This window comes from Coturnix japonica, chromosome 4, assembly GCF_054131305.1.
Source record: "Coturnix japonica strain WE chromosome 4, WE-NBRP24, whole genome shotgun sequence".
NCBI lineage: Eukaryota > Metazoa > Chordata > Aves > Galliformes > Phasianidae > Coturnix > Coturnix japonica.
Genome location: NC_140666.1, coordinates 53,294,365 through 53,320,272, shown reverse-complemented (window position 1 = coordinate 53,320,272; position 25,908 = coordinate 53,294,365). Strand labels below are relative to the sequence as shown.

At 40.3% G+C, this 25,908-nt stretch overlaps 3 protein-coding genes across 7 annotated transcripts in view; all 3 read right to left on the bottom strand.

The window, feature by feature from the left end:
- The window catches only part of SLC4A4 (solute carrier family 4 member 4), a 214,631-nt gene extending 205,424 nt beyond the window's left edge, over positions 1-9,207 (bottom strand). Inside the window, exon 1 of the mRNA XM_085546823.1 lies at positions 9,192-9,207. The gene's annotated coding sequence lies outside the window, so the exon portion shown is untranslated. The remainder of the gene's footprint in view (positions 1-9,191) is intronic.
- Positions 9,208-10,303: 1,096 nt separating this feature from the next.
- Positions 10,304-19,410, bottom strand: DCK (deoxycytidine kinase). Its single transcript, XM_015861506.3, has 7 exons — positions 19,293-19,410; positions 18,225-18,343; positions 15,796-15,989; positions 14,900-15,047; positions 14,278-14,393; positions 13,720-13,819; positions 10,304-11,600 (listed from the first exon to the last, which is right to left on the bottom strand). The coding sequence occupies exons 1-7, from the start codon at positions 19,360-19,362 to the stop codon at positions 11,574-11,576; spliced, it is 774 nt and encodes a 257-aa protein (XP_015716992.1). The 5' UTR covers positions 19,363-19,410; the 3' UTR covers positions 10,304-11,573.
- A 148-nt stretch (positions 19,411-19,558) lies between these two features.
- The window catches only part of MOB1B (MOB kinase activator 1B), a 34,652-nt gene continuing 28,302 nt past the window's right edge, over positions 19,559-25,908 (bottom strand). For 3 of the 5 annotated variants that reach the window (XM_085546848.1, XM_085546849.1, XM_085546850.1), the window contains exon 6: positions 24,621-25,537. In XM_085546848.1, coding sequence (XP_085402974.1) covers positions 25,460-25,537 — 78 coding nt within the window. In that variant the 3' untranslated portion in view covers positions 24,621-25,459. Of the gene's footprint in view, positions 25,538-25,908 lie in introns of all 5 variants that reach the window. The other 2 variants (XM_015861507.2, XM_085546847.1) reach the window with 1 other exon arrangement.

Sequence of the window (25,908 nt, the reverse complement as noted above, 5' to 3'; positions counted from 1 at the left end):
TCTGAACAAATACAGTTCTGTGCAAATAGGAAAATCTTTGCTACAAGAATTAGAAACTAGTTCACCTAAGCCAAGCTTTATTAGGTCAAAATACTATTAATGACTGTCAGTGGAGTCTCTTCTAATAAAAAGATTGTTAAGAGGAAAAAAAAAAAAGCACTTCAGCAGAGGTACTTTTAAGGTCTTAAACAAGCTTTTAGTGACTGTCTAACTGCCTCTGAACTTGTTCTTTCATCCACTTGAAAGACATTTATCTAACTCATACAGCACTCAGCTTTGAACAAACAAATAGATGAGCACTGATAAACAATTTAATTAGAATATTTGCTGCAAATCATTGGAGATGGAGGTTGTGCAACATTATGCTGGGGCAGTGAGCACACGAGTGGTAAGCAATTTGTAGCACTAGCCAGAACAAGAGAAGAAACTTAAAATGGGGGCGGGGTGAGGGTGTAGATTTTCACTAATCTCTGAAAAGACTCACCGCTCTATGAAGATTAGATACAAATCCAGTAATTACAGAGAAGTCATAACACCCTTTTCCTTTCTTAGTAATATTTAACTATGCTTAACCAATTGCTTACAGATGGAAGAAAAGCAAACTCAGCTCTAGTATGAGAAGTCTGAGTACTACAGCAATGCATGTTTCAGAAACAAAGGCTGTCTGCACATCCTTTATATCTGTGGTATATTTTTTACTGGTCTTGGATTTTTAAAAGAATATTTTTAAAAGCAGCAAGTCAGCATTGCTCTGCCCTTCTTTTCTGATGGAAAAGAGGCTTCTCAGGGTTAAAAAAATAATAATAATAAAATCAACTTTCTTACAAAATAAAACCTTAGACATATGCTCTCTTCTAAATGCTGTGCATTTCTTTTGCTCCCCCATCTCACATTAGTTTTAAAAGTCACTGAATACTTATTCTCAAACCGAGCACAATTAAAATATGAAGGAAAAAAGCAAGCTTATATGCAGAGCACAAGTACTATAAATTCTAGGAGTGTCAAAGCAAAACACCACTGTAACCACTTTAATTAAATATTTACAGAGAGCTTGTCTGCATAGCTGAACATCAAGCAAACAAACCCAAGCCTGGAATCAGGTGTGCTTAGCTGGATTGGAGGTTGCTTTCTCCCTCTCCCCTCTGACAAGCAAAACTTAGATAAGAATTTCAAAGTGAAGTTTAGAACTGAAAATGACGGTTTTCTGAGTCCCATTTGAGACACTTTCTAGAAAAAACAACAACAAAAAACAGGGTCTTCTTTGGCGGTATATTACATGCCAGGACCAGGGGGGAGAAATCCTCATTCTCTTACAACATGTTCTTTAACTAAGTCCTAGTTCAAATAAAGAGCTTTGCCCAGACCTTTACACTCAGGCCAAATCTACACTGTGAGCTAACTCAGGATAGCTATACCTTGCTTTATGCCAGCAAAGGGTTTGTAAGACAAGCGTAGCCTTCTGTGAACAAAATATTTTTGCTAGAACTTACTCAAACCTCCCCAGAATACACCTGCACTGGCAGACATAACTTTTTTGACTTGAGGAATTATGCCAGCAGAAAGTAAGACAAAAAGGCTTGCCACAATTGCAAAGGCCTCCTTCACACTTTACCTATGTTTATTTGGTAAAACAAAAGTACAAGAGAACACCTTAAAAGCAGCTCTTAATCACTACTTGTGTCAAAAGGGTAGATGACCCTAATCCTGCCTCTAGAGCATCTAAGCCCTTTCAAACTGCTTCTTTCTACTACTGTGGCAGTATTGTCCTGTTAGCCACACTCTGCCACATTAACTCCATATCTAGACAGTAGAGACTCCTTGTCACAGTGAGCTTGCTGCAAGTCTCTTTAGCTCCATCAGTCACCACCTACAAGTTGCAAAATACATAACCATTGTAGGTAGCCCAGGTCATAACAAACTGTGTTGTGTGTGAGAAAGAAGGAAAGCGAGGATATTAAAATAAGTTCTTAAGGTTTTCCACTCCCCTTTAATTTTCTTTCTCCCATTGTTACTCCCTCAAGTGCCAAGCGTGCAAGATCCAGAACAGAGTTTTGGCTGTATCTCTGGCAAGGCAGGAACTCAGCACACACCTGAAAGCCAAAGCTTTGGCAATTTCCCAAGGTAATACAGGTTAATGGCATAGATCACTCCAGCTGTAGCAGTACTGGGATTTACCCCACCTGCACCTGTCACTGTTTCTGCTAGGAGGTACAGGATGTAACCTTGATACATTGTGATAGCTCTGAAATCAGGTCTTAAGAGAGGCACTTTGTACTTCTTTGAGCAGTTGTCTTCGACAGAAAAACAGGTTGGATTTTATCCTTCTCTATCAACAACATAACAATCAGCTGAACAGACATTTCAGCATTGCACTTCCAAACCTGGAAGTAAAATTCCACAAATCAATTTCGTTCTAACATCTACCAACCTGCTTGGTCTAGTCTCTGCTGGACTCATTACTACTCAGCATGCTACTTGAAGTGCTCTACTTCATCCAGGTCATTGCCCATTCCCACACCTTGCTTGGTTCAATGAAGGACACAGCACAGTCCACAGCAAAAGCCCAAGTCCAAAACAGATTTTGTTCATTTTCCCATGTGACCTGGACACCAGAGAAGAGAACAATCTACACACTGCTTCTATTTAGTCCTCTCTAAATGGAGGCCAATACTTCTTTCGGCTACATTCAATCATGTTAGCAGGTGACAGTAAGAGTCAATGCCTTGATTTAGATTTTAAAAAAAACAACAAAACAAACTTTGATAAAGGTTTCAAAATTATTTTTAAAGTTCAGCTTTGTTACTGTAATAAGATACCATGTTCCCTTTATAAAGAACATTAAATCTTCAAGCTCAAATGATGGAAATTTAATTAGTAATATATATAGGTAGCACATACATGCTACATTTGGCTTACATAGACTGCAGCAATTCACCTCTCCTTAGAACCCCTCTAGGGCATGAAAATGTTTCTAAACTACTCACTTGTTCTATATCCTGTTTAAGAGTGCTAAAATTTTACACATGCACAGTAAAAATTACTACTAATTCTATCACTTCCTACTCAGTTCACTTCTTCCCTTCAAAAAAGCTTAACTAGTCATAGCTGCCTACAACAGTAACACCAATTCATAGGCTGCAGACTTCTCAAAGACTATTTCTAAAGGATCTGCGAAAGGCTAGAGATAGCAAGCCTTCTGTCAGGATGCTCACATTCATACATCCTATCGCATCTGTAAGTTACACAGTGCAAGTCACTGCTAAGAATAGTTAGTCCACAAACTGAAAACCTATCAGGCACTGTGGGCCCTCATTCTGGCTACTGAAGAACAAGAAAATATGATCCTGTGGATATAATTATCTCATTACTTTTGCTAAACAGAAGCAAGTTGATGAAACATTGCTGTTCAGCAGAATTTCCACAGCATACAGACTAGTTAAAGCAGAAGCCACGCTTCTTTTACTGCTCACAGTACAGCCCTACTAGCCTCAATTAGAATGTGCAAGTCACATAACTATTTCTTCCTAAGAATCCAGATGCATTTCACATGCTGCAGAGAACTTAATAGCTTCCATTTTGCAATACTCTACTTCAAAACTAGCCTGCAAGTGCTTCAATCTCATCTTGGCTTATAGCAGTTATTTCCTGTAAGGACTGAAAGTTTCTCCCTCTCTATGGTCTCTGCTTCCTGGTTTGATTTTTGTGAAACTATTTTAAAGTGAGGCTGAGTGTGAGCCAAAGGTTAAGTTGGGGGCATCTTATTCTTACCTCTCATCTGCTGCCAAATGAGCAAAACTGTAAAAGTCATATGAATGAAAAGTAACCCAGTTCTACCACATGACTATCTCCCTTTCCAACATCTGTCTGCCTCTTCAATCTGTGGAAGCAAACAGAAGCACTTTAAGCAATACTGAGATATTTCCATCTTTCACATTTCCCAGATACATATGTTTTGCAGCATCAACCACTGTTTACAGAGATGATATCTTGGCTCCTGCCAGCATCACACCTTGCCACATCAAGAGCTACATTCTACTCATCTGTTCACATCTCACTCTTAATTTCAGGTATATCAGTGCATTCACTATGTCAAGGCTTATAACAATTTTTTTTCCTTGTAACATCTGTCTCAACTCATTCTGTTTTAAAGAGCACCCAAGAACTTCCTTCTGGCTCCTTCAACACACCCCTATCATTCATGTAGCAACTAAAAGGTTGGAAATAAAGAACACATAAGGCCCTTATTGCTATCAGCAGTACAGATGCTACTGACTCGTTCTCTGAAAAGGGATCTATACAAGACTACCAGTAACAGAACTACAGCAAAAAATAAGAAATCCTGAATACTAACATTTCATGTTGTTACTGCAGATTCAAGTTCATTCTATTAAAAGCTTACAGTTCCCATTTAAAAACAAACAAACAAACCAAACAACACATAGCCACGATGGGTAAAAAACAGCACTGAAAAACAAGGATGAACATTATATTAAAAGCACCGTGGGTGGCACCAGCTCCCAAACTGTTGGCATTGTTCTTGAAGAAAGCTGCAGGGTTGATGCAGAGCATCTAAAGCATAGTATTTTCATTGGTGTGCACAACCCTAAGAAACTAAACTGCAGTCGCAGTTCTTCAGTAAATAAAGGCCAATTGCATTTTATAAGGAGCCCTTTCATGTTACTTAGCATAAGATACCAGTGTATCTAACATACCAATCTCTTCACATTTATGGGATTCATAACAAGCTTCTAAAAATGTATCAGAAAGGCAGGATGTTAAGAAAAACCCTGCTGAGAACACTAAATGCCAACTCATACACCAAGTTGGCCACAGAAGACCATACTGAAGAAATAAAGCCTTCTATTATAAATAAAAGTAAAGAAAAAAAGAGACACCTTTACACAGTTCAATGCATGAAATACATGAAATACTCAGACTACTTATCCAGGGTTTTTGGTCAACGCAGTATTCCTTTAACAGACAGACTGTAAAGACTTATAGGAAAACATATTGACAGCTCACTCCACAAAACAATAAACAGTAAAAAAAAACCAACCAACACACACACAGCAGGAAAGCACAAATGAAGAAGCACTAGTGGAAATTAGTACTTACATTAAGAGGATGAGAATTCCAGCACCTGAATGCAGTTTCACAACCCTACGTATTTCTTAATGAAAAATGATCATTCAATGAACATATTATTCCAGCCAGCAAGAAATGTAGTAGGAACAGGGTTGATCACCTACAGAAATGCTTTTCAATATCTAAAGCAGCTCCAGCTAATCATGACAAGGACCAGCACAGTAACAGCTTGTAGCTGACCCCAAAAATACAGGCTCAAACTGTAGGAGCTCAAGAGGTAAAGTAACAGAGAAAAGCAGTATCACCATCCAATGTATGTGCGGTTTTATGTAAATTAAATGCAAAAGATTCAGTCCATAGGCAGCAGTGTGATACACAGGAAAGAGAATCAGTTTATAATCCAGTGCTAGAGATCAGCATAGCAGAAAAACAAGCAAACAAAAAAACTTCAAAATTAGATGAGCATATTCTGAGACAGAAAACACCCTTGACAGAAAGTGACAAAAAGGATGGTTCTGCAGAGGGACTTCAGCATTTCTGGATACCTTCAGTCTGTACTCCACAGAAAGCAGACAGAGAATTACTACAATTTTAACAGTGCTTTCTGACCTACTGCCAATAATGGGATTGTAAAGGCAATCCCAGAAGGAATGCTAACAGCTGTATTTAAAGCCAAAAGTACAACTAGATGCTGGAGATGTTCTCATCTGAGAGCAATGGGTAAGTGCACACTGTCAATAAAACATAAAACTAAGATGCACTATTACTTTGAGTCTGTCATGGCTGAGCAACCCTAGAAAAAAAAAGGAAACTTTCAGACAGAGTTAGTGTCTCATCTTTAGCACAGGCAAACTCTTTCAGCCCCAGCGGATGCATACACTAATTATGTCATTAAAAGATATCAGAAGAAGCCATTACTTAAATGAGCTAAGTAACTACAAATATGATCAAGATTCTAAGTGTATCACACAAGCCTAAATATGTAATAAAGCCTTAAGACTTAGCAGTCTTAGAAATAACTTATAGCACATACCATGCCATGGTATCTTAGGTGTCTCCATTCTGGGCAAAAGGCAGGACTTGTGCTTAAGCTGTGATTAAGTTCAAGGAGGACAGAGAATAAATACACTACAGCTGTAGCAGTAAGAGCTCAGACAGTGAGATCAGTGTGTACTCCACACCTGAGTGTAACCATAGCAGGGGTGTCCATTAACTATGGAAAGCCAATTGTAAGTGTCTGCACAATAGCATGAGACACACTGAAAATAGACTGCCCAAGAAAATGGAAAATTCCCCCGCATCAGGGAAACTTGGTTAGCTCTCCAAAGACCTAGAAATGCTCAGCTCCACAGAACATAGACATGTCTCTTTGTCAAAACTGACAGTAAGCCTATCATTCAGAATACCAAAATGCCACTGTTAGACTGTGGCTACAGTACAGTGCACCAGAAACCCCAGGTAAAACAAACTGCATGTCAGTGGACTTGATGTCTTCCCTTCAGATGATAAAAAAGCAGACAGCAAAGCAGCTGTTGACAAGGATAAGCACACACGGAATACCTACCTGACTACCCTGGACCATTGCAATACACCCTCATGAAACAAGCAGTGGAGCAAATCAGGAGCAGATACCTAAAAAGTAAGGTTTGCTCTTTTACAGCAAATCTTCTCCTCCCGAGGTGCAGCATAGACAGGAAACAGGCAGCCAACACAGACCAGGAGTCTGCCGCAACAAAACAAGTCAATGACCTGAGGCCACTGTACTCAGCTGAGAGAGTCAGGGTAAAGGCCACCAGCTAACTCCAAAGGACAAAGCAAAAGGTGCAGTGAGAACTTAACAGAGGGCAATAGCTACTGTTTCGAGGAAACTAGCGGAGTAAAATTTGAAGATAATTATGGAACAAAAGGGCACACTGCCAGCACATATCCATAGACAGGGCTGAAGCCGTGAAGAAGTACAAGGAGCCTCAGCAATCAGCTGTGCACACAAAAAGGACTAGGATACCTGAAACAGAAAACTGGAAAAGCAGCAAAGCTGCATCCGCAAACAGGCTGCAAACTAGTGAAATTTAACAATTTCACTAAAGCTTTTACAAGACAATGTATTTGATAGCTATTAAAAGACAAAGCAAAACAACTCAATTAAATCGGAGAGAGAAGCATAAAACGCAGGAAGGAAAACTGCAGAAAAAAATAGGAAAATGTTCCGAACGAACTGCAATGGGAACATCTTTGTAAACAGCTCTCAGAAACAGAGTGCCTGTTCCATGGTCTGTCAGTATTATTAACAGACATGCACGATAAAAACTAGAGTAGCTGCTGTCAGAATGCCTATATTCATGGACTGAAACCTTGACCTAAGAACAAGTCATCTACACCCAAGAGCCTAGATTTTACCCCCGTGCGTTACACTGATTGCACACGCTAGCAGAATACTGACCTAAGGTAACATAATTTAATCACATGGCCACTTAAGCTCAGCACACAATCTATGCTCTTTGTCACTAATTGATTTCAATCAGAATTACAGAGTAGCCATAGGGACCTTCAGGCTTGTATTTGGTACATTAAGTACTAAATATGACTTCAGCAGAATTCTCAGCTGCTTTATTTTCCCCGGCACACTAACAGCACTTGTATTGCTCACTGCCTGCATCTGGGCCTGATAGTTCAACACTAGAAGATGTTATCACACAGGCACACCAGGATTAGTGTTATCTATGTGCTAATATTCACTCACAGAGCAGAAACAGCTGGTGGCTGCACGGAAGACCTCATGTCAAAACCCCTCCCATTAGATCAGCCTTTTAGAGTCTTTTCCTTAATCCAGCAGAGGCTTGTTTTATTTCCCTACCTACAGAGATCAGGATTTAGCTCATTCAGTAGAGTATTTATTAATCAGTTTTATGCTTCTGCTCTGGCAAAGAAAAAAAAATTAACCTTTCCTATCTTTAACTTTTCCAAAGCCATTCAATGTTAAAACACCAATGCTATCCACTGCAGCCAGCTCAACAGGAGAGATCTGAGGATAGAATGACCTCCTGTGGCAAATTCTGTGCATAACTGCACAACTGCATCACCACTACCACTGGCTACATGGACTACAGCAAACATTTTGACAGCTGTTTTTGTTTCATTATTCAATTTGTAGTAACAGCTTCTGCACCAACAGCGCCAGTTTTCAGCAGCCATGTTTTTCAGTGAACCAACTTTAACCCAAGAGACGTTGCACTGATGGCTTTTAAAATTATTTAAAACAATTTCTACAGGTCATGCATGAAGTGGGGCCACTGGCCCCTTTTTGAGGAAAGCAAAACAACCCATTGAAGAGTCTAAAAATAGGCTGACGTTCACTCTTGATTATTTAATAGAGCACTTCTGACCTACAAAACAGCACATCAATATTAACTAGTTCTCCCAGCCTTCTGAAGAGATAAGGAGATATCAATATTTTAACGATGAAAAGACTGAGGTGGAGTGATTTACTCTAGGTCACACAGAGTCTAAAAGGGAGCTGGGCAAACAGCCTTGGAGCCTCCCTACCTATCTTTGCAAAAATATCCTGGAAATAGCAAGCATACTTCCCTCCACTCCACCGTCCCAGCTACGATACACTAATTCAACACACATTCTTCCCCAGTCTATGTTTAACAGTTCATAGCAAAGACCTTCTGGGTCACTTCCATTTTACAAATAGATTTCTAGAGTCTTTAATTGCAGGAAAAAGAACATAATCATCTCTACACTAACCGCAGTCTATATACAATTTCATTAAGATGAGTTCTGCTTAAGTAAACACGAATCAGTCGAGTTATTTCTACTGATTTATAATTTACAATAATGTGCGTTAACTAAGTTCTATCTACAAAAGTGACTGCTGTTACAAACGGCATTCGTATTAAAAGAAACAGACTGCTGTTATAAGCAGCATTTATATTAAGAGAAGCTACAATCCCCACTGTACAAAAAGCAACTGCAAGGACTGAAAACACAACGAGGCAATACTATGCTCATTAGTCATAAGTACTTGCAGAGCAATTGTAACACCACCCATCAATATTTGAATCTGTATCTTAACTGGAAAAAAAGACAGAAAACCTACATACCAATTTTGTTTCCTAATCGTGAGGACACTGGGTTAAAACAAGCAGGCACTTCTAACAGTTCCATCAAAGTATCTCTTGCCCAGGGGAAGAGAAAGGGGGAGAGTGCTCAAACAGTGAAAAAACACCACAGCTGAACAGCAGATATCAGTTCAATAACCTTCCTTATCTCTAACAGGCAAAAAAACAACACATCAATCCTATTTTGCGGTTGGTTTATAGTAGATATAAGAATCCTGACAAATTCAGAAATCTGAGTTAGTGTTGGAGCTGTGAGGCTTCAGTCAAGGCAGAGACAGAGCAGAGTACACACACATGGCTACTTTTGTTTATGCTGCATCTGTCCTACATACAAATAACTGTAGCTTCTCACACTTCAATCCACTTCAGTGCTGCTGGGTTTCTTTTTGTTTGTTTCTTTAAATCTTGTTCACAGTAATTAAAAACATTCTAGTAATTGGTTGTGACTTTGCTCCTTCAAACTCAAACTTGGCAGTGAGAGATTACATAAAGTTTTCTGGAACGGGATGCAGATAACCTGCCACAGAGTGTGTGTGCACTCTGTGATGGGTTTGAAAGAAGTCTTTATGTGAACTCAGACTTGTTTACTCCCTTAAATGAGCACTGTCATTTCCAATTCCTGTAATTAAATCCAAGTTTCTGACAGCCAAAACAGCAGGAAGAATTGCACTGTTAGTCAAAAGAAGTTGTTACTATTCAGAGTGCCGCCAAGAACACTTGAAAATGCTGCGTTTCAAGTAAGTCTGAACTGAATCTTCACCCACCTCACTCCAATAATCCTTCTTCTTTAGCAGGCCATCTGGAAGTCACAAACAGTCCACTGCTATACGCTGCTATCAGGAACACATCACACAAAACATTCCCACCAATCAGGAAATACACATGATACATTTTATCCAATCCTGTACCTCTATGCCACAGCCATTAATTCCCATATAAGAAAAAAACCTGAAGCCATTCAGCACAACAGAAATATTAGTGAACACTCCAAACATACATCATCTCTAATTCATCCATGGTACTAGTATTACAAACCGACAACCTTCACCATTTTTACCTTAGGAGACAAGCTAACAACATTAAGCACCAAAAAAGTCTTTCCAACCATTTTTATTTTTCAGTCAACAGCTGGAGCACGCTAGCACAATTCCAACAACAAATGAAGAAATCTCCTCACAAATAAGGAAGTTACACAGGCACCACAACAGACAATAAAATGCTTTAGATACAATGAAAGTTTTGCATTCAAAAGCCAACTGTGCAATCAATCAGAAGTGTCTAAAGCTGCAGAAAAGAGCACACATGGCACTAAAGATTCGCACCCTGTAGAGCTCATATTTTCAGTACCTGAAACAAAAATGACTCGGTTAATGAAACAAAATGCACTACAACAGTTACTCCACAAGGTTCTCCCCTTCTTTATACAAGATGGTGGTTAAGGACCACCAACCACAAAAACGGCAGTATTATATATAACAGCCAGCAAACAAATGAAGAAGCTATAACAGAAGCAGAAAACCACTGACATTCAAAATCTGTTAAAGTAAATGTATAGAAACACTTCAGTTAGAGATGATCATCACCCACAAGACTTTTTTCTTCCATTTGCAGTATGAGAACCACACTCCTCTGCAGGAAAAGAAGACAGCAACAACCAAACCCAGCTCTGTATTATGAAAAGTTGAGGGGAAAAAATACAACACACGCTAGAGAATTGAACGCCTCTTAATATCCTATTTTGCGGTGCAAAATGAGATTAAAATCTAAATTCCTTATCTACAGTATTCCGGACATTTGGATTTGCTTCAGCTCAGTATATTCTGCAAACTTCACCTATCAAAATTGTCGGATGACTTTTTATAGACCTTGTAATACAAAACTCCTGGTTATATTAAAACTCCCTCACCAGCAATGTTTTTTATATGTTTTCTTCCTCAGAAAATAAGACATCAGAAACAAGTCAACTCCACTAAAATACTTCACAAGAGATCCAAAAAAACCCACTATATTCTTGAAAATTAAACAGCTATTGGGCACAAAATAAATAATAATAATAATAAAAAATACAGTAAAATACTACAGAAGAACTTATTGGTCTGATTGATAAACAGGCAAAATATCCAGGAACTCTCAGAACTCTAATATCTTCACAATCTGTCCGTATTACTTGGTATAACATTGAATAGATCTACTGATTTATTTAATAATTCCTCTATCCACAAAGTTTGCTTGTTCCTCTCAACTAAATCAAAAGAGTTGAGTCCTGCCTCTCCAGAGGCATTCTATAAAAGCAGAAGTTGTACTTCAGACTTTGATCACACAGATGTTTGGAACAGTTTGGCCCCGTCTGTGCTTCAAAGAGGATTATAATGTGCTCAAAAATTCCTTCACCTGCAAAAAGAAACATATCGTCAAACACAAAAGAATTCATCAACACAAACACACAGCAACCACATTTACCTCTCCATTGTTTTATGCCGTGCCACAGGACACAAGAGCAGAAGCTGAGAAGAATAAACTTAGAGATGTCCATGACATTTCTTGTCCATTACAAACTCTTTTGGCCACCCTGTCTGTAATTTAGCAGGTGTGGAGAGCGATGCATTGGAATGACACTCATTGTCCTGAACTACAACCCTCCATCACAACCGAATTACTTTAAATGCTGGTCCAATCTAACCACAGAGAAGATAATGACCAGTTCAAAAAACTCTGTCATTTCAAAAACACCAAGTCACAGCCATTATCACAACACTGCTCTTAATTAAGAGCCGAGTGCATCCAGACAATACATTCCTCAGAATCTGAGGTTGGCAAAAAAATAATAAAACAATACCTAGCAAAATCAGTCCTTCAAAAGAGCTGATGCTGTAGAACTGCACCATAAAGATTCCTGCTAATGTTAAACTCAGTGTCCTGCATATTGAGAACAGATCAAATGGCCAGTTACCTAAAAATTAATCCTGAAGTTCTGGCCCACAAGATGGTATACAGAACTATGACTCAAAGTTTTATGGATTCCACTCAGCCCACCAAGATCCACTACAGCACCTCAAATAATCCATACAATTGCATGAGAACTGTATCCAAAGCAGGCAGCGTGCTAAGCAGCAGGTTAGCATCATGCCTACAAGTTTAGTTTAGACTGCATCCTAAAGGCTGCAGGAAGATAATGTACAGAGTGCACTCCTATCACTGGCGTCTTTTTGGTGTGCAACTGCCAGTCCTTCTTCCCGTAGTGAAGTACAGATGTAAGAGATGGACAGCGTAGTCCAGAGAACCTTTTTAAAAGATGTAGTAACTGAGGCATTACAGGACCCAGGAAACCAAGTGTCAAGAGAAACTGCCACCTCTCAAGAGATTCCAGAACATGTAAGCAACTACACTGCGATACAGCCAGAACTAGAAGCACTTTCCCTGCCCCCTCCCACCTGCTCAAACAAGAATACCGCATAGAAAGGAATCAACAATTAACTAGAGAACATGGCATGATTCTATTGGCAGAAATGCTCCTACCAAGAACACATCTGTAAACGTTTTGTCCTAATAGATCATCCAAATTCCTGATGTGAAATGGAAACAGATCTTGGATCACGTCCTGCAACTGTGACTATTTTTTTCCTCCTTCAGCGCTCAAGGAGGTAGAAAAAGAGGTCAAATCCAGAACATACAACTGTCCCAATACTCTAACTAGAAGACTATCGTGAGATAGCCATTCTCTATTGTAGAAAGTAGCAGCAGTAGCACTGCATGAGAAACCTTATCAAAATAATTTGCACACAAGGCTCTGGATCAGGACTGGTCTTTGAAAGCGAACAATGCAACAGAGAAGAGCAGGCAACACAAAATATCCAGTTAGGACCTAAAACCCGTAAGCACACATTATAGGCCAAAGCACCCAGCCTCATGAAGAGCACAGCAGCTGTGGGATAATGCCTAGGAAATACTAGAAGTAACCTCATGGCCTGAAATCCCTACTTAAATGCCTGAGCCTCGCCTAGTGTAGATGGTAAGAATATCAACTCCACAGCTGGGATGATCAGTTCTTCCACCAGTTAGCAAGTTTTAAAAAAGCAAATGAAGTCTGGTTTTAATCAGGTGAATGGTTCTACTTCACACTAGAGAAACTGAGAACAAAGGACAAAGCTGCTTTTCTGGTGAAGTAAACAATTTACAGCCAAAGAATGGAAAAACAAGCACTTACCATCACTAAGGGCTGTAATCTCACTGCAACTTCTCAAATACATCAAGTTGCCCTCAGCTGAATCCCATATAATCTATCAGACACCTGAGCTGTTGAAATGTGGAGACCACTTGATGGCATAGCCTTATTTTAAAATGCATTTTGCATTACACCTTCTTGAGCTAAGGGTTACAACTTCTTCAGGCAAACAGAAATCTCAAATTGGATTCCTTTCATACTGAGTAGGCAGCATTTTTCCTGAATTCATTTTTGACAGGTTTGAAATTTACATAAATAATCAGTATGTTCTGTTTCATCAGACTTTACCTTTTCAGTCATGTGATCGTATCTGTCCTTTTTGCCTTTGAAGTCTTCATTAACATCTAACGTTAAAATAGGTATTTCTTGTAGATATTCAAAATCCGTTCTGTATTAGAACAGAAACACAGAAAACGTCATTCACTGCAAAAAAAATACAGGCATTTTGCAACTCTACCAGTTTTTATTGTTAAGAATCCCTGAACAAGAGCTGCATATTTGAGTTACTATCAATTCTGAATAGTAAGATGATAAATTTACAGTGTAGCTTCCAGAATACAATACAGATCTCTGAACAGCTGTTTCTCAAGCACCTCTAGATCAATTAAATAATCAATTGAATAATCAGCTATTTAGAGCTCTGTGTGAAAAGAACTGAGGGCATATTACACACCCTTGCAATAAACAATGTCATAAAAAAAATACCACTAAGGAAGTATACATAAAGTTAAACCCTAGGAATGTTTCTATGTATCTAAGAATAAGCTGGTTTTACTGGTGGAAAAAGTATTAAGGAGTATCCTTAAAACTACTTATCCATCCCAAAGTAACTTAAACAAATCCTACCGCAGTGTCTTATGCTGAAGCCAGCTTTCATGTTTGTAGTGAAGCTTCTCCAGATATTCAATAGGAATTTCTTGCTCTTCATCTCTTCCACGCAAGTAAATCCTATTTAAGCATTTCTAAATGCAAAATTAAAAAGAAAAAAAGACGGGTTGGTTGTGCAGACATGAGGAGGAAATCTAGTTCACTAGTCCAGGCTTTTTGTTTTGTTTTTTTCTTCTGTCAAACCTTCCAATGGTGTTAAGTGTACTGAAAATGAACATTCAACTTGCTACTTATCTTAGGAGCACAGAAACATTGCTCCATGCTCAGCAGATTGAGCCACCCCAACTGATGACATGTGAAACAAAAGGACCCAAGGAGAAGGACTGACCCCAGATGTTTTCAGAAGAAAAGTAGATGTTGCACTGAGTTATGTGATTTAGTAGATAGTGGTGGTGGGTTGATGGTTGGATTAGGTGATCTTGGTGGCCTTTCTACAGTTTATTTATAAAGCCCTAGAATTATAGTTAAAATCTGCACTTTTCAGAAGACACTGTGGGAGCGTAAACAAAGACCATTATTCTAGCAAGGAACAGAACATGTACTCCCATTCTCTTTGTGGTCATAAATTGTTATTCCTTACCTCAGGAGTGGCTCTGAGATAAATAATCCCATCCAGTGCTAAGCTTTGACCAAACTGCTTATTCATCCAGTCATGCCAGTCTTGGTAAATAGTCCACTCAGTTTCATTCATACAGTCAGATTCATATAAATTAGCTGCAAAGATATATCTGTGAAGACAAAAGATTTCTGTAAACAGAACTAAGCTTGAATACAGTTATCACTTAGGCTGATGTACAGGGCAGTAATTAGTTAAGCTGAACACTGTAGCTTTCTCACTTTTATGTACGTTTGGACTGGCAATAAACAGCTGGTTTCCTCATCCTTCAACTCTGTCCCTTGTAGTTGCCCTCAGCAGTGTCCATAAAGAACAGTAATATTTGCAGTTCAGGTATCTGTTCAGGAATAATTTACAAGCCACTGAAACACTGTGGTAATTTATTTACAATAAATCAGAACACAGTAAACTCTTAAGAATTATGTAATAATGTTCAGAAATCAAGTCCAGCCTTCTAATACAAGAAACTGAGAGGTACTGCAATATGAAACAGCCAGGTTTCTTTCATGAAGCATAAAAGACAACAAGAGCATGCAAAAAATAATATGAAATTGCTCTTGGCTCTTCTTGATGCCTACTCTTTTTTCTTTAAAAGGAAACATGCGTACAGAAACCATAAAAAACCTACCCAGAAAGAATAAGAAACAGTTAACCTAAGGTTACACACCCACATTATAAACCCTCATTTTAGTAAAATTTATTCCCTGTCAAAACAAATGACAGAATGCTAACACGCCATTTGTTGATCTTCCTATGATTCACCTGCATCAACATTAAGATGAAAGGAACAACAGAAGCACTCTTCATTTATTTCTATGTTTTATTTAGGAGGATTTTTCTCTTCAAGGACTTCAACATACCTGTCACTGTAGACAGATCGCTCAAAGAACACCACAGGATTCTCTGCCTCTCTGAGTTTGCCATCAATGGATTTGAGCTGAGCCCGAATCCTGCTGAGGCATGCATACATCTGGAAAGTGAAAGACCACCTGTCCGGTTTCTCATACATCATCTGAAGTACATTTCCACCACTCTTCTGTGATGTAGTCAGTTCCTGTTTTTAAACAAATATATTAATTCTTTCAAAGTTGGGAAAGTACAACATTAAGCTAAAACAGAATTGTTCCACTACCTCTAACTCCATCCATCTCTATTTCAAGTTTATCATTTACCTTTCAGCCCTGTTTGTACCCAGTGCATAAGCAGCAGTAACATTACCTCTCCTACTGCATCCAACTGAACACTCTGAAAACGATACCGTTACAATGCTCAGGAACAAGAAAAGAAGACACAACAAAAAATCCACCATCACTATGATCACTATTTCAAAACTTTATTAAAAAGAACAACTTATCAGTACAAAAGTCAGTGGCACTGTGAAAAAATCCACATTGCTTTCATTCTGACAAGTATAATTTTGAAGCTGAGCTATTCTTATCTTCCTGCACATTACAGTTCAGTAATGATACTGTAACTACAACAGGAGCTGCTGATGCAATATTTTACAATGTTCCCACCCTACCTGGGAGGTTCAGCACAGACTCCAGGGCAAAGCCCACAGATCGATGCTCAAACACCTTGCAGCAGCCACTCAGCCATTGAAACTGAAAGCTGTGTACTCCAGCTTTACTAAAAAAGAGTCTATCAAAGACAATTGCTTCTGACTGAATTGTTTTGCTACGTTATCTCTAGATGTTTGAAAATATCTCAGTGTTTGAACTCAGTGTTAGAGGTCAAATCTTAAGCAACAGCAGGTAAATTCAACAATTCCAGGCCTTTATCCTCCTCTCTAATTTCCTGTAACTGTACCTACACAAGTATATTAAGCATGCCCAGCATAACACTCTGACATTAAAGCCAGGTATGAGCTGCACTAAAACTTACTAAGCCTCCAAAAGGAGCTATCTATGAAGTGCAGCCCCAGGCTATCCTACTACCTGAACTGCCCAAGGACTGCTTGGAAGACCTGTCTTCATGGGGCTGAAATGTACTCGGGACAACGGTCTGGTTTTGCTACCCAAGGTACGTCCCCACACTCGAACCAACCAGAGTAGCTGCAGCTACAGTGTTCTTCAAGGCACAAGGCCCTTACCTATCAGTTCTGCCAGTAAGAAGTTAAGGACCCATGCTTAAAATTTCAATGTCCTTGGAAAATACAGATCTAGAAGTGCAGAACTAAGTCATCTGTATTTTGAGTCTCAATGTAGCTCTCTTCAGAACTAACAATTACAAAAGCAATACCTTTTTCTTACAAGAGTACTGGGCACAATGAAAGGACAACAGTCTTTTATAAAAATAGAGAAGTGAAGATATACCTTTTGGTATGAAATTATATTTAAAGAGAAACCACCAAGATCCTAAACACTGGTGGTTATTTTCAGATAAGCTAAGAAAAAAGGAGGAAAAAAAACAAAACAAGGAAAAAGAAGCCTATTGTTCCTACCAGACAACATTTGTCTTACTAGGAGTGTAACTGGTGTTCGGCACTGTGTTATTCTACAGCTGCTGCTGCATGAATCAGATAGCGAGGAGAACATTACAAACTATTGACAGCACACACAACCAAAAGCTACCCACAGACATGTGCACAAACTGCAAAACACACTGTCTTTGGAATTTTTACTTAAGTATTTCCTGACTAATTTTAGAAGTCACATATACAGTGTAATGTTTCCTCAAACCGGCCAAATGATCTTATTATTAGGGGTATTTATCTTGACCCATGAGTCCTCTTGCTTTGGTTCCTCCTACTCACTCCTCTGCTTCCCTAATAGAGTGATACTGGTTGGTGCAGATTCTTAGCTGCTGGCTGAGGACAAGAAGAAAATCTAACACACCTAAGAATCAAATCTATGAAAGCAGCTTGCTTAGTTCTTATATGCAAGTTTTGTTTTTAGATTCACTTTACTGTCATGAACAAGAATAAAAAAAGAAAACATTTAACTCTGAAAGAACACAGGGGAAGTATGAAACAACAGGCCTCCATTAAAAGGCTTTTCCATGTAAACGATAATAGGCTTTTATCACCTACTGCCAAATGCCATTTATCCCACAATATATCAGTTGAAGTAGAAGATCTGACAATGAACCAACTGAAGATCACAAACTCACCTAAATCAGCATAAAGAACAACAAAGGTAACCCAAGCAATACCAAAATAACCCACGAAAAAGATGTTACTACACACACCTTCCAAAATTCCTCTTCTGTTGGAAGACCGCTGTGTCTGATATTAGAACATTAAACTGGCTTTTAAGAGAAAGTTTCACCTCGCACTCCTTTCCCATACCTCACAATCCTCCTCAGAGTTCTGCTGGACGTTGCACCATCTAGCTACAGGCTCAGGAACAACTTCCCATCCCTCATCGGCTTGTTTGAGAATATTCACAAATGTCGATTTCCCAGCAGCTGTAGAAAAAAACCATTCCAGAAGAACAGCATTAGTAAACATTGATATGATTATCCTTTAATCCTTTAGCAACCAGAAACTATTTCCACATACCGTAAATAAGTGTCCCACACCCACACACTTACGTTTGGCTTCATAATAAATATGATTCAGAGAGTGTCACAAATCATCAAGGAATTGAAGCCTTTTCCCTCTTTTTCTTGTTTAAATCCTTGTAGCAGCTGTATCAAATCGGTAATGATTGCTGTATTATATTATACGTAGAAAGCTTATAAAAAAGAGGGGGGAAAAGCCTTCAGAGGGCAGTGAGGCACTGCACGGCTGCCCAGAGATGCCCCATCCCTGGAAGCGCTCAAGGCCGGGTTGGATGGGGTGCAAGACCTCACTGCAGCCTTTCAATACCTGAAGGGAACTTACTCCCAGGAGGGGAGTAAACTCTTCGAAAGGGCTGACAATAGCAGGACTAGGGGAAATGATTTTAAGTTAAAAGAGGGAAGATTTAGGTTGGATGTTAGGGGGAAGTTCTTCACTAGGAGAGTGGTTAGGCCCTGGAACAGGCTGCCCAGTGAGGTTGTGGATGCCCCGTCCTTGGAGGTGTTCAAGACCAGGTTGGACGGGGCCCTGGGCAACCTTGATCTAGTAAAGGTGTATGTTTGGTGGCCCTGCCAGGCAGGGGGGTTGGAACTACATGATCCTTGAGGTCCCTTCCAACCCGGGTCATTCTGTGTGATTCTGTGTGCAAGCGAACCTGATACGCAGCAGGGGATTGGGACGGGGTGGGCTTTAAGGTCCCTTCCAAACTAAGCTATTCTATGGTTCTACGATTCCACGATCATAGAACACAGAACCACCAAGGCTGGGAAAGGCCTCCATCGAGCCCAATCGTCCTCCCACCACCCACATTTCCGGAGCAGTCCCTCCGGCGGCCGCCCCCCTCCCCCTACTCACCGATGTTGCCCTCCACAGCGATCTTCTTCACCCTGCCGTCCAGCCGCCCGCGCTTTGGAGGAGTCGCCATGGATCCGAGCGGCGCACGGCGCTGGCGCCAGACGCTAACGGCCGCAACGGAAATAACCGTCGCCCCTTCCGCCGCCGCGCTCCCGCCCGGCCCGCGCCGCGTTCGAATTTAGCGCTCGGCCCGGGCGCGGAGAACCATGGGGACGGGGGGGCAGGGGAGCGGGACGAGAGAAGGAAAGAAAGGCCGAGGGCAGTGGTGGTGAAACATAGCTATTTATTGTCTCTTATAAACAGCCTTCAGCTTCTCGTTGAAAAAAAAACCTAGGATTTAAATATTCCGTCCCGTCACGTACAATCTGTATACATTATTTACAACTCTCCAACACGGTGCGGATTTTCAGGACATTCAGTTTTGTTGTTGTTATAAATCAAAAGCCGTTCTCGCGACCGAAATACCGAGCGGCGCCTGGGAGCGGAACGGCATTGGCACGTACAGTAAGGGCTCTGCTCTCACAGTCCCCATTTTGCACTGTTTTTTCTCCCGGACGCTGACAGACTCTAAAAGCAGGACGCTGTTAGTGTCGCTTCCGTCCTGTATCACTTTTCTCCTTTAGAAATGGCCCTCTGTCCAAACCTCAACTCCCCGCACTCCCCCCCCGATGTGAGGGACGCTGAGGCGGGGCCGTCCCGCAGCGCAGCCGGGAGCCGCGCTACCTCAGCTGCTGGGACGGCTTACAAAAATAACGAGCTTCGCTTAGTGCCTATCAAAGTTAATGTCCCCTAAAAATAACATACTCTAATCGGGGAATCTGTTTCTAAAGCAAAAGCAATCCGATGTTCATCCAGACTGCGATCTTAACCTGGTTACATGGAAGAGGAAAGAAAAGCAGGACACAGTGCAAAGGTTCAGCACTTGGAAAAGACCAATGTTAGTCCCGTATTGCAAGGCAGGGCATCCAGGAAAAGAGGGCAGGAGCTCATCAAACTGCTAGCGGCTTTAGTTTGGAAAGGAAACAAAATGAAATGGAAATGAAGGAAACAAGATTCAGAGTAAAGTGATTCTCAGTGAAAGTGAGGAGCCTTTATTCACACTGCACCTTTTAACTAGCCCAACTAAAAGGGGGGGTTACATACAGCCATAGAGCACTGTGGCAGGCAGGAAGGGGAGAGAGGCTGGTAAGAAAAAGAATTGCTACCCAAAATAGGACGTGTTCAGAATAAAACTGTGTCACATGGTTCAAGAGGAGGGGGAGGCGAGAAACAGAAATGAACAATGGGAAAGGTACGTAAAGTCCATAGCAGCAAATAGGTATCCTTTACCTGTTAAAGGAGCATCAGGGAGATGGGAGCGCTCAGCCCTAAATACTGAGTGAGGACAGTGCTCCTTTCTAACTGGAAGTAAAAGCTAAAGTTCAAGGCTCCACATTGCATAGTAAGCAGTTAAAGAAACTCGGTACTTGCAGATGGGCTGTCAGCCCTTTGAAACCTGTTTTCTCCTCTCAGCTACCTGCAACAGCAAAACGTGGCATGTTTTTAATTGCAGTTAAAATCAGCTTGTATCCCTGACTTGAAGGTAAAAAACCACAAGCACAACAAACCCAACACCATCTCAACGGTGTCAACACTGGCAACGGTGACCGAATGTCATCAACTTCCCCGTTTGCCCCATCCCGTCTAGAGGTAGATGTCCTCCTGAAGTTACCACCGGAATCACTGACATGCTCCACATGCTGGTAGCTGACAAACACCCCAAGCAGCAGAGTTAAGGACGTTACTGACTGGAAGGCCTCAGCAAGCACTGGCAGCCCATCAGCCCTTCTGCTCCCAGTGACAATGAAGCAGAGAGGTTTTGTTTCAAAGCGCTCGTGACACGTAACAGAGTCCATCTGTAACATGGGCCTAAAGCAGCAGGTTTTTCTTCAGGGTTAATTTCTCGGGGTTTTATTTGGGAGTGAGAGGCGTCCTCCCCCCAAACAATGCACTATTTTATATACACATTCAATCTATCCGGATTCGGCTCGTAAAACATGACTTTTGCGTAGCATTTGGATGTGCCCTTACTTCAAAAGTGTAAACACACATGGATTTCTGGTCCCACATCTTTTTGAAGCAAAGAATAAAAATAAAAGCTGCAAATACAAACAGCACAGGGATGCTGAATCCCAAATACTGCACACATAGCGTTAATGTTGTTACTTTCAAGTGTTGTATAATTAAACAATGTGTTCATACTGCTGTCAGACAAATCAAGATCTCCAAGCTTTTATTACATGCCTAGAAACTGTTCTGTAAAAGTGCTTTTACTGCCGGGTATTAAATTCAGAAAGATACACCATCCCTTTAAGACTAACTCTCTTTGTAATATATTCCAATTCTGATTCAGTGAACTGCAGCAGAAGCTTCTGAATTTATACAACTGTGAGCTTTAGGAAAAAGAAGGGAAAAAAATGCTCCAAAGTGAAAAATGAGGTGAGCAACTGCAGTGGCATCAATCATAGCAAATCCTCACTCCTGAGCGGTGTTCTCTCGACACAGAATCTGGTAAAACAGCTTCAAATTTGATGGAGAATATCTCCTGTTTAGCACCTCGGTGCAGATTTGTGCCATTCTCCGGTCTCGCTGCAGTGTGATAACAAGGGCTGTGGCGCTGGCTGAAAGGCTCCAGGAAGCATTATCAGCACAGAGAATGTACACACAGCCTATTGAGCAGCACTGAATCAACTCAGCAAAGTAGTTTTCACCGGTAATTTTATCAAACCCTTAATATCAAACTGCATCTGCAGCACTCTTCACGCCTCTGTGGCTGGATGCCGATCTCCCTCTCAAGCTTGAAAGTTTCAGTCATTAAACACTTCTCAGATAGAAGTATGCATAAAAGGCTGTGTGTGCAAGATGTTCTGAATTCAGCTTCCTGCATGACTGAAGTCCTTTTAAAAAAAGCACACTTCAAATTCAGGAGCTAAGCTGCTTTTACATAGTCAGGAGGATGCTCTCCACCTCCATAACCGCAATGATGTTATAGTCTTTTGTGTTATTGAGTCCTGAGCTAACGGAGCCCTCCAGTCCTGCACCCAGAGCCAGCTACAGCTGCCCAATGAAGCGTATGGTCACATTCCCATCAGATTTCAGTACCCTACTCAGTTAAAAACAAGTCTGCAGCTGGAAAGATGTCACAGATGATGCACACCGTCCCTACAAGTATTGCATTCACAGCTGCTACACAGCCCCCTCAAAAAAAACCAACACATGGGCAAAGGACTCTTCCTGCAACTTTCCAACACATGGGAGATTTCTTGCTCACGGGAGCTCCTTCTTTCTTAGCAGCACGTTATTCATCTCCTGGCAGCAGCATTTAGATGTGAGACCACTGACTGAGCCTTCCACAGGCCAACAAAATTTCATAGGTCTGTTTACCCAACCAGCTATGCCCTATGAACAGCAAATCTGACAAAAGCATTGGGATGAATACTGCAGCTGTGAGTGGCTTGCCCAAGTAAAAGGAAATAATGTTTGTACCTCTGTTTGGTTTCACCTTCAGCTGTCTCGTACCCTGCAGAACTTTTTCTATCCCCCAACTTGCTGAAGAGTGATCAGATATTAGGCACCTCTCTATCTCCCAGGTACACATGGGAGAGTCAAAACAGTCACTGGCTGAGCAGGGGTAAGACCTCATTCTTTTCAAACTTGGAATTTGTCAAAACAGTTGAGGGAAAACACTCTGTGCATCATCAGCCTGACCCGCCTCATCCTCCCACTGTGGGCTGTGATCTAATCCCAACTCTCAGCATTAATATCACACACTTTCCTTTGATAGTCACACAGTTTGGAAGATGTCCTCATTCTGCGTGACAAAAGAAACTGAAACACAGTGAATACAATTTTCTCACGGCCTTAAGTTATAAGCAATTTCTACTGGACAATGACCTTGTCTTGCAGAGCAGGAGCCCAAACACATTCTGTGTTTTTTGAACTTTCACGAAGCTTCTAATGAAGCCAAGGACTATCTGAGTTACATAGGCTAAACTGCAGCTATTTTGCAAGCAGTTACTGTATCTAACACTGTAACCAAACCTAAACTCACTAGGAACATTACTGCATGACTACCCTTTACCACTCCTTAAGAAGACAACTTGTTTCCATTTCTAAATGAAAAGCTGTGAAATGAGCGCACCAGGCCATTTTTCTAGTTCAATACTACATCTTCTTAGCTCTTCTTAAGCCTGGTGAGAGAAAAAAAAAAAGAGACAGACAGAAGTAACAGAAGTTTGAACTCATTTCCTGACTAGGAAATTCAACTCCATTGAAGAAGAACATTGTTCTTAAAATAAGTTATAGATGATTCTGAAATATATTATTTTAACTTAAAAGTAATGATTCTAATCACTAAAATGAACATATATTTGTTATTGTGCTTAAATATTTCTTATCTGGCTATATTAATGGCCACTTATATATTTTGCAGGCTGGTGTTTTCAGTCTAGCAGAGGTACCCAAAGCATATGCACAACTTCTCTGCCATACGCCAACCTTGGCCTCTCCTGTAAATGCTTTAGTTTTAAGAGTTACTCGGGTCATATACACAGCTCAAATTGATGCGTTCACATTATTATGGTGTTGTAGCAGTCACAATCTACCAAAGCTTGGCAGTGTTAATCATCAAGCATTATATTTGGCAACTAGTGATACCATAGAATAGCATACTGCAGAACCTAATGCAGATTTCTTTGTATCCCAAATACCACAGCTTTGACAAGGTCCTTAAATGAACAAGAGTCATTTGGACAACGGGAAACCAGACTCTGATGTGGTCGCAGCAAAGATTTCAAAGCCACTGTCTGTGGATCATCCCAGAAGCCAACTTGTCACACGCCATTCTTGAGTCTGGTCTGAGACAACAGAAGGACAGAAAGGCAGAGAGACTAATACAGGTGAGGGAAGGAGACATTTTGGTTATGTTTTCTCAGAAACAAAAGATGCACTTGCCAAATCATAAACCAGTGGTTCCAATTACTCTTCCAGAATTCTGTAATTCTTTGGAGATGGGTAACAATTTTAAATGGGGAAGAACTCCACTGTGCTATCATTAACCCTAAATGGTCCACAAAATTATCTTCCCTTCAAGATGCATTCCCTACCGTGGAAAACACCGATCATCAGAGTTCCTTCACAGAGCTGGGCTTTTCCTTTCTAACTCAGGAACATCATCTCATAAGCTATTTTTCAGGGCAGAGTTTTCTTAGTACTACTCCAGTGTACTTTTGATAGTAACCATCTTCTCTAACTGTAGCTGTGCAAACTGACAGTTCATTTGGCAAATGCTTGGAAATTGAACATAAGTGCCTGACTTGAGGCGCTGTTTTATTCGCCTGTTCAAAAAACAAGAGCAACTATGAAAAGCAAAAACCAGTGCAACAGACATTAACTACTCACTAATCACAGGTTCTCTAACTTTGACACCACCTTCTTCATTCTGATTTGGTGACTAGAGCTTCATCGTCACTTTCTGTTATAAGAAATATCTAGTTTTGAAAAAAATCTATATTAATCTCTCTAAAAAAATAAGACAAATATTTGTATTAAAAGCTGGAGATCATCGATTTAAGTAAGTTATGGCTTTTTTTTTTTACTGTATTTATATATATATATATGTATATATATAATTTTTTTTCCTAAAGCAAGTATCAGTAAGTATCCTGGGTGTTAGTTCATATTTTCTGTTTCCAGCAATGTTCAGTACTGTATGTGCTTTGCACCTCAGAAGTGAGTCTGCCAAGGCACTTAGAGAATGTAAGGAAGTTTTTCAGGGACTTCATTAGAATGGGCTACCATTGACACAATACAGAACCCATCCACCAGCAGAGTCAAACCCCCAACCAAGCATGTTTCCTTTACAAACACTCAGCACCTGCTAAAACTCCACAATGAATAACTATCCAAAATAAAAAATAAAATTTAAAAAAAAAAAAGCTATTTACTGCATGTCACTATCAGACAAAAGATTTCCCCTAATAAAAGCACAGAGAGCAGATCTTGGCTGTTAGGAATAACAGCGCAGTTTTTTCTTTTGTTTTTAAAAAACAAATGAACATCAACAAAAAAAAACCCATATACCACACGCTTGCTTAAAGAAACAAGTGACTTAAAAAATCCTCTTCCTTTTATCTGTCCTTTGAGGTGAGTTTTTCAATCAGTTCTTGAAGCGGTGCGAGCTCTCTTCTGTCAATAAGGTTGAATTCCTGTAGTAGGGATGAGAAGAAAGACAAACATACAGAGTTTTATCTGTGTAGCTCAAGAAAGAAGTTTGATCCTGACAGAACTCATTTCACAGGCTCTTCGTGACCAGGCCTTGCCACTACAGAATATAATCAGTCTGTTATTATCTCAATAGCACAGTTTAACTGCCTAGAGCTTTTTTTTTTTCCCATGCAGGGGGAGGAAACATGCTAAGAAGATGCCCTCAGCTGAGCAACCGACTAAGGGAGAAAACTGTAATTCTGTAGGAAGAATGCTCTTTTCAGTCTTCAATCAATAGTTCCAAAGACTGTCCTCCCGCTTTCTTCTATAAGGAATTACTGTTCTGTTTAATTATTTGAGAGTGAGTACTTTA

Bases quoted from the DNA above. Each gene is read 5' to 3' on its own strand.
- DCK (XM_015861506.3), bottom strand. From the start codon at position 19,362: ATGGCGACTCCTCCAAAGCGCGGGCGGCTGGACGGCAGGGTGAAGAAG. The intron at 15,990-18,224 runs GTATGGGAAAGG...GTTTAAAAACAG, and splicing joins ACTCTGAGGAGGATTGTGAG to GAACTGACTACATCACAGAA. The intron at 14,394-14,899 runs GTAAGGAATAAC...TTTTGCATTTAG, and splicing joins ATCTCAGAGCCACTCCTGAG to AAATGCTTAAATAGGATTTA.